A 12,238-nucleotide genomic window follows, 5' to 3' on the forward strand; every position below is an offset into this window, starting at 1 on the left:
ATCCAATGAGTAGGAACAAATGCCTCCAAAAGCAAACATTCTTTTTACGGCATATTCTGTTTGCCTTCCTACTGACTAACCAACTGTTTACCATTCTCCAGGAAAATCCAGATGACGGAATGTTTTTCATGGTGGAGGAGACTAGTGCATTACTAAGCTGTTTGTCTAGAGAAATTAGCATTCCCCTTATTCTCAACCACACCAAATTGGTTCTGGGACATGCTCCCTCTCCCACTGAATTGAAGGCAGGCTGACCACAGTTAGCTCTGCAACCAAAAACCCTCTTCCTCAGTTTTCAATGTACAGTTAACTGTGAATTGGCAGGTCTCACCCTGGTTCCTGTCAATCTAATTAAGTTTTTGACTCCTCCACAACTGCCTGAAGTTGAATGAATCACATACCTCACACCCGATATTCCTGCCAAGCCAAAAGGCTTAAGCCATTGTTTTACACCTCCTAAAGTGGAAAACACTGACATTGAGGGCAACTGTAGACATGCTAATGCTAGCTAGTCAACTGGATCTTCAGGAAGGCAAAGTCTAACTTCTTAAAAGTTAATTCTCCTATATATTTATCATAAGTCCAACTTTACCATTGAAAGAATATATAATAAATATTAAAATGAGTATTTTGACAGACTCTATAGCTTATTCCAAACCTCATTTGCCAAAAAATAATATTGTATTTGAACTGTAGTTTTTCTCTTAGAAACAGCTACATCCCTATACATTGAAAATAGCTTTTGGGGACTTGTCACTGTAGGAACATGCTATCCCTAAATTCTCACATGTTCCACTTTCAAATCCTTGTCATCTTACTTTGTGGGCTACAAGGCCTACCTAGGGATATAACCTTAACATTTAAAAGTAGTGTTCCTTTCTGACAAAATAAATACTATTTTGACAGGCAGGACTGCAGGTTTAACAGCTGCAGTATTCAGGCTACAAATGTAGGCCTGAAGTCAATGTTTTCTTATCAGTCGGGTGGAAGGTACAATATGTGTTTCAGTCCAAAGGCAAAATTTCACTTCCATATCATCAATATATTCCCTGCACTGTATGCTATAGTGTTACTGAACAGTTAAATAATGCAGTTGGGGATTGGATCATTTTACTATACTTTAGTGGTCAGAGCACATACACAGCAAACTGAGCAGCAGGATTCTAGTGTGCATAGTTAAAAAAACAGCAGCTCTAGTCATCAAGAAATGGTGTGACAGATCAAAAGGAGTGATTTTTCTCACGGATGTTTTCTAAAATCACACCAAAACCATCTACGTACCACTCTGAGCAATTGTGCCACTGACAAGTCATTTACAAAAGTATGACATTCATAATTTTCTTCTCACATCACAGGTAAGAAAGCAGAAAAATGTGTTACATGAAAAAAAAAAATCACCACCATTCACTTCTAGGAATTTAAGGAAACTTGGCTCCTTCATACCTTGTTTGCGAACATCTTCCACAGCTGCAATCAATTCCTCTTTAAGGTCATGACTTTCTTTGGCAATCTGCTCTCCTTTTTCCAAAAAGTTTTGAGTTGCCTGCTCTACAGAAGCTGCAAGCACATGAGCTTTCTTCGATCTTCCTTTTTTTTTTCCAGACGGACCCTTGTTGCTTGTGTTAACTAGTGTAGTCACCTAATAACAGGAGAAAAAAGTAAACATATATATTAAACACATAATATGTCATCAATTTCAAATTATACATATCTGATTGATTGTATACATTCAATTTCCCCACCACACTTAATTAACCATAGATGAAATGCAACCTCTTTTCATCAATGATTTACATCTCCAGTTTATTCTCCAGCCTGTTGAGCAGTTTCATCCATTGTCATCTTTATACACAGATTAATTATCTTTCCAATTCAACAATGAAGCAATCTAAAACATATAGAATTGTAAGAGGGTAGTTGACAATAATGGAGTTATTTTCTACTGAGTTACATTAATGGACAACAAAAGAGAAGCTTGAGTTGTCTGTGATCTCCCATCGAACTCTGAGATTGAATATTTTACATGATTAATACCTACGCCTATTGCATCCCCTATCGCCACCATGGTAGTGCCATATTTACAATATGGCACACCACAGCACATGTTAGGGGCAATAGCATAATTTTTTTGACGCTATTGTAATGCTTTACTGGATTAGCGTAAAAAAATCCGCTAATCCAGTATAGTGTTAAGAGGCCCATTGAAATCAATGGAAGCCTCATTTTAACGCATGTCTTAAGCAAGCATTAAATATGACACTAGAACTGGTGCAATGGAATCTTGTAGATTCCATTGTACCATGTTTAACAACCCTCTAGCGGGGAGCACCCCATTTGCATACATCATGCATATATTATGCATGATGTGGCACAAAGGATTTACAAGGTGGCAGAAGCCTACTTAGGGCCACCTTGTAACGTAGTGGGCCGTTAGCGTCACATTTGCAGCAAAAATTTTGGGCTAAGGTCTTGTAAATCTGGCCTCCGGTGTACTGCCACCCACAGTAACTACCCTTGGCAATATCTAGCTCATGCCCAAATGCCTGTTCCAAAAAAGTGCTAGTATTCTCCTTCTCATCCAAAGCCATGCTCCCCACTATCAAAGCAAGAGCACAAAGCTAGCACCATGCTGACATTAATTCTGACAGATGCAGGGCTATTGGACATCATTTCCTTCATAAATGAGGGCCTATAGGCTCATGATTGACAAGGGAGACAGTGGTTGACAGTGCAAGACTGCCACCTGCATTCTCTATGCTCTGAGACTCATGAGAGGCAGTAGGAGGCAGGTGAGATGGCAAAGTGTAAACTGCCATCTTTCTATACTACTTGCACAGCTTTGGAACAGTTTCCACAAAATTACTGGCATCAGGGCCAATGTCTGATATTGAAGCAGTGAAAACAAATGTTTTGTTTGTAAATAGATTTGTGTCAGAACAGTGAATAACTGATGTTCTAGTATGTGCAGAATGAGGTGTTGTCTATAATGGCTTAAATTGCACTGTGAACATAAATGCAACATTTACAATGAGTTCTTGAAAAGAATGATAATAAACCTATCCATAGTTTCTGTTAAAGATGCTCACCAAATTGAAAATGATAACAAAATGATATTTTATGTAAACAAAATAAGTATAAAAAATTGATACTAGTGTAAATGCCCACATAACCAAATGTTTTAAAGGAGATTTCTGTGAGCACCACAACATCAATCAGTGCTTTGGAATCTCCAGTTTAAGCTCTGGACTTCGAATAATTCTGACGTGTGTAGTAACTCCTGTTACAAGGTTTGAGACAAACACTGCATTCCTACACTTTTTCCCAGGTAAATTATAGAAGATGAAACCTGCTGATATTTACTGGGGGAGGTGTCAGGTAAGTACGATACAATAACCGGCAAAATAAATGTTATGTCCCATTTTTCAGCCAAAACACAGAATAGGCAATACTAATCACACCCAATAAATTGTAAACACCTTAGTGCCAGAGTTTATCAGGTATGATAAATATTGGTCCTGATACTAGAGCCATAAAATAATAGCAGAGGCCACTGTGATTGAGGTGACGCTAGTCAGTTATTTAGATACTTGCTGTGTCTCTGTTGTTGTATTACAAGAGCACTGACAGTACAACCTACAGAGTATTTACCAAGGCTTTAGCACTGTTTTTTATAATTTCACTCCACTTTGGCACAGCTTCTAGGAAACACCCACATGCTATACAGAGGGTCCGAAAGTACTTCCGATCCTTCACCAAGGCACGTGATCTACAGCCGATTCTTCTGTATCTGGGACCTTTCAGTTTTCTGGCCAGATCTGGCTTACAGTGCAGGCTCCTAAAGGAGGTTGCTGATGCCTCTTAGAATCTGCACTATACCAGTTGTCATTGCCATGGTTGATAACACAGTTCTCCATTTCCCTGCCCACAATTTGGAAAACTCTACTGGTTAATCCTAATGCAAAAGTTCAAATCTCCTTTGAGTAAACCTGTACAAAGAAGAGTTTTTCTAGTCAGATATCATAAAGAGGACACATTGAAACCACTACCACTGAAACAATTCCTAGCACTTAGTCTTAGTTCAATGTGACATAATTAAAAGGCTGGAGGATTAGTCATAGGTCAAGGAAATTCTTCAGACATATTCTATTCAGTTTTGGTGATGGAATTCACTCTTGCAAGGCTTTATATTTTCATATAGCAAGAGATTTCAAGGCCCCAACGGGCAAGTATAACCCTTAACTTCCACGGCAAGAATTTATTACCTTTATCACGTAAAGGGTGCTACCTGAAAATATGATTTCTATCCTGATGATGACCCCATTATGATTGGTTCTTCTTGTGGGGTCGAAACATTGACACAACTTATTGTGGGTTAATGTATGATGAGATAGATGACTTCAGGACACCTGGATTGATGGGGTCCTCTTTGAAGATCACTTTAATTTTTAAACACAGTTCTGTACATATTGTATATATCACCTGGCACTAATTTGTCATGTTATTCACGTTCACTGAGCTGTTACTGTAGGAGCACCTCAATAGACTGACTAATGAATGTATTGTTGGAGAAATGTTGTTTAAATAAAAGGAACATGTATTAGATCAATTTTGTTGATGAAGGTAATACATTCTTGCTTTGGAAGTTAAGGGTTATACTTTCCCCTTGGAGTCTCCTGCTATATTTACACACCTGGGTCCTAGGGTTACTGGGTTTGCCTCAGTTTTTTTAAAATATATATTTTCATAGGCAGGAATCACAACACCTATAAAACAGCACTTCCTCTGGTGAACAATGAATGTTATGTACTAGAGCAAGTTATACCTATTTGCTAGTTGTTAGAAGAGGAAATACTACTCAAGGGAGGGCATGTAGGCTAGTAATCTCTATCTACTGGCACACAACAGCAACACTCAAGAAATGAGGTCCAATCAGTGTTTTTTCCTTGAAAAAGCAAAAGTACATTTACTACACACACACACATATATTATACATCAATTTACATCAACTTTGATGACAATCTTGAATCACATTCAACACCTAGTGGGTCATGACTCTATAACCACAATACCCCTCATCTATACTGTTAGAAATGGGGTTTTTGGTTGGCAGTCAGGTTACCCTCTGTCCAAGCAAGAACCCTCATTCTAGTCAGGGTAAGTCACCCACAATACAAAATTATCCTATGCCCACCCTCTGGTAGCGTGGTACGAGCAGTCAGGCTCAACTTAGAAGGCAATGTGTAAAATATTTGTGCAATAAATCATACAATAACACAATATAGCACCACAAAAATACACCACACAGTGTTTAGAAAAATATATAATATTTATCAGGATAACTGTAGGTCAAAACGAATAATAATGTGAAATTGTAGAGATATCGCTAAAATGTGATATAAAGTGTCTCAACTACTTTAAAAAGCAAACAGAGTCTCTTTCAAGCACAAAGTACCTGGTTTAAAGTGGAAAATCTCCGCAAAGGGCCGCAGAAGAAGAGATACGTGGAAAAATGGTGTGTGCGTTGATTTCTCCCCTGCACACACGGACTTGCGTCGTTATTTTTCACACGGTGAAGTTGTGTGCCGTTTTCCGGTACGCGGACAGTCTCTTTCTGTGGATCGCGGGGATTACCAGATGTCCCGGGTCTGTGCGTGGATTCTCCTGCTTGTTTTCCGGCTGCGCGTCGTTCCGCGGGGCTGTGTGTCGAAATTTCGCTCTCACGGCAGGCATCGCATCGATTTCTCCTTGGAAGTCGGGTGGCGTTGTCCTTGCAAGGCCGTGTGTCGAAGTTCCGGTTGTCCCGAAGGCGTCGCGTCGATCAGCGTTGGTGTGCAGCGTTTTCTCGCCGCGGAACAAGCTGTGCATCGAAAATTTCAGCGCATGAAGCATCCAAGTGAAAAAGAGAAGTATTTTGGGTCCAGAGACTTCAGGGAACAGGAGGCAAGCTTTATCCATATATAAGATTTAAGTGCAAAGAAATGCTCACTTTCTAAAAGTGGCATTTCTAGAATAGTAATATTAAATCCGACTTCACCAGTCAGCAGGATTTTGTATTACCATTCTGGCCATACAGCAGCTGCCACTTCAACAATGTATGAGGGCAGCCCCAATGTTAGCCTTTGAAGGGAGCAGGCCACACAGTAATGTAAAAACGAATTTAGGAGTTTTACACTACCAGGACATATAACTACACAGGTACATGTCCTGCCTTTTACCCACACAGCACCCTGCTCTAGGGGTTACCTAGGGCACACATTAGGGGTGACTTATATGTAGAAAAAGGGGAGTTCTAGGCTTGGCAAGTACTTTTAAATGCCAAGTCGAGTGGCAGTGAAACTGCACACACAGGCCTTACAATGGCAGGCCTGAGACAAGGTTAAGGGGCTACTGAAGTGGGTGGCACAACCAGTGCTGCAGGCCCACTTGCAGCATTTAATCTACAGGCCCTAGGCACATATAGTGCACTCTACTAGGGACTTATAAGTAAATTAAATAGCCAATCATGGATAAACCAATCAATAGTACAATTTACACAGAGAGCATATGCACTTTAGCACTGGTTAGCAGTGGTAAAGTGCCCAGAGGTTAAAAGCCAACAACAACAGGTCAGAAAAAATAGGAGGAAGGAGGCAAAAAGTTTGGGGGTGACCCTGTCCAAAAAGCCAGGTCCAACATGACCCCCTACCAGCTTAAAGCCAGGGGAGAACAATCACTATCCTGATGTACTTACCTGTTTGAGGCGACAGAGCAAGGGCCCAGGCCCACAACAGCAGGGGCATGCTCCAGTTCTTCGCTATTCTGACTCCAATTGGATCCCTCTGTCCATACTCTCAGGGCCCACTAAGCCAACCCATGGGGAACCTTTCTCCTTACCTGCGGATCCCATCTGTGCAGCACCTAACCTTACTTTGCTCACAGATGTATCCCAGAAGCAGGACGGTACCACCATGACCAACCGAGTGGTGTTGCCCACTCTACCCCTGGGGTGTGACACTTGTCCCCTCCCCAGGGATAACTCTGTCCACCCGGACAGCAAGCCACAGTGGTTACTGACAGCTGCCAGGGATGAGAGCCAGACCCCAGGCCTCTCAAAGCTCTCCCACCATTGTGGCTGTGGAGAGTGGGGGGCGGTAGCCCCAGGTGCTGGGCACTCTTTAACCACTCTCCTGGCAAACCAGGACTTTCTGGGAGGCACACCTACCCCCCATCAGGTCAGAGTTTAACCTCTGCACCTGACCATTCAACCCAGAGTCACCACCCTGAGGTTGAACAATTGCCTGGCACGCCAGGACTTCCTGGGGGGCACCCCCACCGGGTCAGAGTTTAACCTCTGAACCGGGTTCTCCAACCCAGGGTCACCACCCTGAGGTTGAACAATTGCCTGGCATGCCACGACTTTCTGGGGGGCACACCTACCCCCCACCGGGTCAGAGTTTAACCTCTGAACCTGGTTATCCAACACAGAGTCAACACCCTGAGGTTGGACAACTGCCTGGCACACCAGGACTTTCTGGGGGGCACACCTACCCCCCACCGGTTCAGAGTTTAACCTCTGAACCTGGCCATCCAACCCAGAGTCAACACCCTGAGGTTGGACAATTGCCTGGCACAGCAGGACTTCCTGGGAGGCACACCTACCTCCCACAAGGTCAGAGTTTAACCTCTGAACCTGGGTATCCAACCCAGAGTCACCACCGTGAGGTTGAACCATTTCCTGGCATGCCAGGACTTCCTGGGGGGCACTCTCACCCCCCACAAGGGACACAGGGTCCCCAAGGGCCACACAAGAGTCTGGTTGGCGCAGGTCTCCCGACCTCTCTCCATCTGGCAGAGTCTGGGTCTCCCCCAAACCAGAAACGGTTTCACCTGGGTCATTTCTGGGGGGCTCTGCTCTCAGAGCTGACCCCTGACTCTCCAGGTCCTCCACTGGGGTCTGCAACCCCCTCTCAACCCTATGTCTGGACTTCTGCACCCCCTCACTAGGAGTGGTACTGCCAGACACCATAACTGTTGGGATGCTGGCTACAGTCACCCCCCCAAGTTCTTCTGACACTGCGGGGCTTCCATCAAAAGGTGGCCCTACGGGACAGGCTAGGCTTCCCTCCTGGTGTTCCCTCATGGAACCCTCTAGGACCTGGGACCTACCTGGGACACTACAATCCTCTCCCACCTCACTTGGTTCGGAACCACCTAGACCACTCCCTTCAGGAGCACCTCCAAATGCCTCTTCAGACTCTCTGGTACTCACCCAGAAGTCTGCCTCCATTGTAAGTTCCCTGGGGTCAGAGAACTCACACTCCACCTGGTGTTGGCGTAGCTCTGGAAAATAAGGACCAGACATATGCTCTCCAGCAATTACATCACTCTACCCTTCACATGTATTAACCACAGTACCCTTCACCCAACCATCCAGTGACTCAGCCTTGAAAAAGCACTCTACATCACCCTTCTGAGACTGGTGAGACAGTATCTGACTGTCCCTGACACTCAACCCACACTCTTCTGGGATGTCTCCACACTCTATATCCAGGACATTCACCAGGGGGGAACCCTTTTCTCTGTCACTCTCTGCTAGAGCCAGTAAAGTGTCCCTCCCCCCAGTAGGAATATGACTCCCTGTGCCAGTTCCCCAATCCTTCTCAGGGACCCTGTGCATAACAGGAACTACCTCATACCCTTTAACCACCTGGGATGTGTCAACTCCTTCTTCAAGTTGGGCACCACATCTCTGGGCTTGTACCCTTCTTCAGCAGTACTGGATGCAAGATTTTTGCTGCCACCATCTGAACTGGACTCAGCCCTTCCGGCCTCCAGTTTCAGTTCTTCACAGCTCAGCTCTTGAGCTGCAATCCTTTCTTTTTCCAGGGCTAAGAGTCTTTTTGCCTCAACCCTTTCAAGATACTCCTCTAACTGATGCTCCTGCCGCCTTTGACCTCGGAGCCATTCATCTCTCTCTGGGTCTCTTTCCTCATCTGAGTAGTCTTCCTCCTCATGTGAGCAGTCTTCCTCCTCATTTGAGCAGGCCTCCTCCTCATCTGAGGGGTACTTAGTCATTTGGTTTCTTGCTGCCTCTCTCTATGCTCATCTTTCTTCCCCCCAGACTATGTAGTTATGTAGCATTTCCATCTTAGTAGATCTCCTTGCTACAGGAAGGCCCCATTTTCTGCAAAGCTTCCTTAGGTCAGCCTTAGTGAGGTGGTCAGTAGGTACAAAGAATGAGTAGGTACACAATCCCATTCTGATAAGATCTTACCGGCAAAAAACAAAATCCAAAGTCCAAAATATCAATAGTATATCAAGGAGGACATCAGAGAACCAAAAAGCAAAAAGATGAAAAATCAAGTTGACCTTCAACTGCGGGTAGGTAGTGAAATACTTAGCTACTGCATGTCACTGCACAAACACAAGTCCTATCCTCACCGCTGATCACCAATGTTAGAAATGGGGTTTTTGGTTGGCAGTCAGGTTACCCTCTGTCCAAGCAAGAACCCTCACTCTAGTCAGGGTAAGTCACACACAATCCAAAATTAGCCTGTGCCCACCCTCTGGTAGCTTGGCATGAGCAGTCAGGCTTAACTTAGAAGGCAATGTGTAAAGCATTTGTGCAATAAATCATACAATACCATAATATAACACCACAAAAATACACCACACAGTGTTTAGAAAAATATATAATATTTATCTGGGTATTTGCAGGTCAAAACGATCAAAGATGCAATATGAATTTGTAAAGATATCACTGAAAAGTGATATAAAGTGTCTTAAGCCTTTAAAAAGCAAACAAAGTCTCTTTCAAGCACAAAGTACCTGGTTTAGAGTGGAAAATCTCCTCAGAGGGCCACAGAAGAAGACATACGTGGAAAAATGGTGTGTGTGTCGTTTTCTCCCCAGCACACACGGACTTGCGTCGTTATTTTCCACGCGGGGAAGTCGTGCGTCGTTTTCCGGTATGCGCACAGTCTCTTTCTGTGGATCACGGGGATTACCAGATGTCCCGGGTCTGTGCGTGGATTCTCCTGCTTGTTTTCCAGCTGCGCGTAGTTACGCGGGGCTGTGCATTGACATTTCGCTCTCACAGCAGGCGTTGCGTCGATTTCTCCTTGGAAGTCGGGCGGCGTTGTCCTTGCGAGGCCGTGCGTCGAAGTTCCGGTCGTCCCAAAGGCATCGCGTCGATCAGCGTCGGTGTGCGGCGTTTTTCTCGCCGCGGAACAAGCTTTGCGTCAAAAATTTCGGCGCACGAAGCGTCCAAGTGAAAAAGAGAAGTATTTTTGGTCCTGAGACTTCAGGGAACAGGAGGCAAGCTCTATCCAAGCGCTTGGAGAGCACTTTTACAGCCAGACAAGAGTTCAGCAAGGCAGCAGGCCAACAGCAAGGCAGCAGTCCTTTGTTGAAAGCAGGCAGGTGAGTCCTTTGAGCAGCCAGGCAGTTCTTCTTGGCAGGATGTAGTTTCTGGTTCAGGTTTCTTCTCCAGCAAGTGTCTGATGAGGTAGGGCAGAGGCCCTGTTTTATACCCAAATGTGCCTTTGAAGTGGGGGAGACTTCAAAGAGTGGCTAAGAAGTGCACCAGGTCCCCTTTCAGTTCAATCCTGTCTGCCAGGGTCCCAGTAGGGGGTGTGGCAGTCCTTTGTGTGAGAGCAGGCTTTCCACCCTCCCAGCCCAGGAAGACCCATTCAAAATGCAGATGTATGCAAGTGAGGCTGAGTACCCTGTGTTTGGGGTGTGTCTGGGTGAATGCACAAGGAGCTGTCAACTAAACCTAGCCAGACGTGGACTGAAGGGCACAGAAAGACTTAAGTGCAAAGAAATGCTCACTTTCTAAAAGTGGCATTTCTAGAATAGTAATATTAAATCCGACTTCACCAGTCAGCAGGATTTTGTATTACCATTCTGGCCATACTAAATATGACCTTCCTGCTCCTTTCAGATCAGCAGCTGCCACTTCAACAATGTATGAGGGCAGCCCCAATGTTAGCCTATGAAGGGAGCAGGCCTCACAGTAGTGTAAAAACGAATTTAGGAGTTTTACACTACCAGGACATTTAACTACACAGGTACATGTCCTGCCTTTTACCCACACAGCACCCTGCTCTAGGGGTTACCTAGGGCGCACATTATTGGTGACTTATATGTAGAAAAAGGGGAGTTCTAGGCTTGGCAAGTACTTTTAAATGCCAAGTCGAAGTGGCAGTGAAACTGCACACACAGGCCTTACAATGGCAGGCTTGAGACAAGGTTAAGGGGCTACTGAAGTGGGTGGCACAACCAGTGCTGCAGGCCCACTAGCAGCATTTAATCTACAGGCCCTAGGCACATATAGTGCACTCTACTAGGGACTTATAAGTAAATTAAATAGCCAATCATGGATAAACCAATCAATAGTACAATTTACACAGAGAGCATATGCACTTTAGCACTGGTTAGCAGTGGTAAAGTGCCCAGAGGTCAAAAGCCAACAACAACAGGTCAGAAAAAATAGGAGGAAGGAGGCAAAAAGTTTGGGAATGACCCAGTCCAAAAAGCCAGGTCCAACACCCCTCATCAGCCAGTCTAGCTTGAACCCTTAGGCAGTTTGGAGGCACCCACATTATTTATGTCATCTTATTATAGCCGGTTGCTAAGTGAATTTGGTTTGCATAACTGTATTAAGTATTAATTTTCTGCATGCTGTCATGAGTTTGTACCTTATTTGAGGTCTGGTTTTCCTTAAATACAACTACAAAACAGAAGCATAGAAAAAGAAAGAAGAAAATAAATTAAAGCATTGAAAAGAAAAGAAAGAAGAGCAAAGAAAATGTATCATTTGCAAAAAAAACTATTTCCATTTTTACTATGGATGCCCTCACTACATTGCAATTTCTATATGGATTGTCAACGAAAATGACTAATGTTATAGTAGTTACTTTTTTAGAGTGGCACAATATTATGCAGTTTTGGCAGTAAAATCAATTTTTTAGATTTTTTTTATATGCATGACCTGTTAGGCTGCAATGATTAAATATGTTTTAATTTCGGCAATAGGACTTGCCAAGATTGGCAATTATATTGCATTTCATTAGCTATGTACGTATCAAAATGATGCAAGCGAGTTTCCCATTTATCTATCTAGTCCAGTGTATCTGTAAAGGCTTGTCTAGTTTATACTTTGAACACTTGTGAATTCAGTAGTGTACTCTATGTGCCAGATTCCCTTTTAGAAAATAATACAAACCATTATGATCCTTTCTAATATGGTTCAAAT

General features: G+C 43.7%; 1 protein-coding gene across 2 annotated transcripts in view; it reads right to left on the reverse strand.

Moving 5' to 3' along the window:
- CTNNA2 (catenin alpha 2) overlaps positions 1-12,238 on the reverse strand; it is a 2,570,005-nt gene that overhangs the window by 1,974,493 nt on the left and 583,274 nt on the right. For both annotated transcript variants that reach the window (XM_069204683.1, XM_069204674.1), the window contains exon 3: positions 1,444-1,639. In XM_069204683.1, coding sequence (XP_069060784.1) covers positions 1,444-1,639 — 196 coding nt within the window. The remainder of the gene's footprint in view (positions 1-1,443; positions 1,640-12,238) is intronic.

The sequence above is a fragment of the Pleurodeles waltl genome, chromosome 1_2 (genome assembly GCF_031143425.1).
Source record: "Pleurodeles waltl isolate 20211129_DDA chromosome 1_2, aPleWal1.hap1.20221129, whole genome shotgun sequence".
Taxonomy (NCBI): domain Eukaryota; kingdom Metazoa; phylum Chordata; class Amphibia; order Caudata; family Salamandridae; genus Pleurodeles; species Pleurodeles waltl.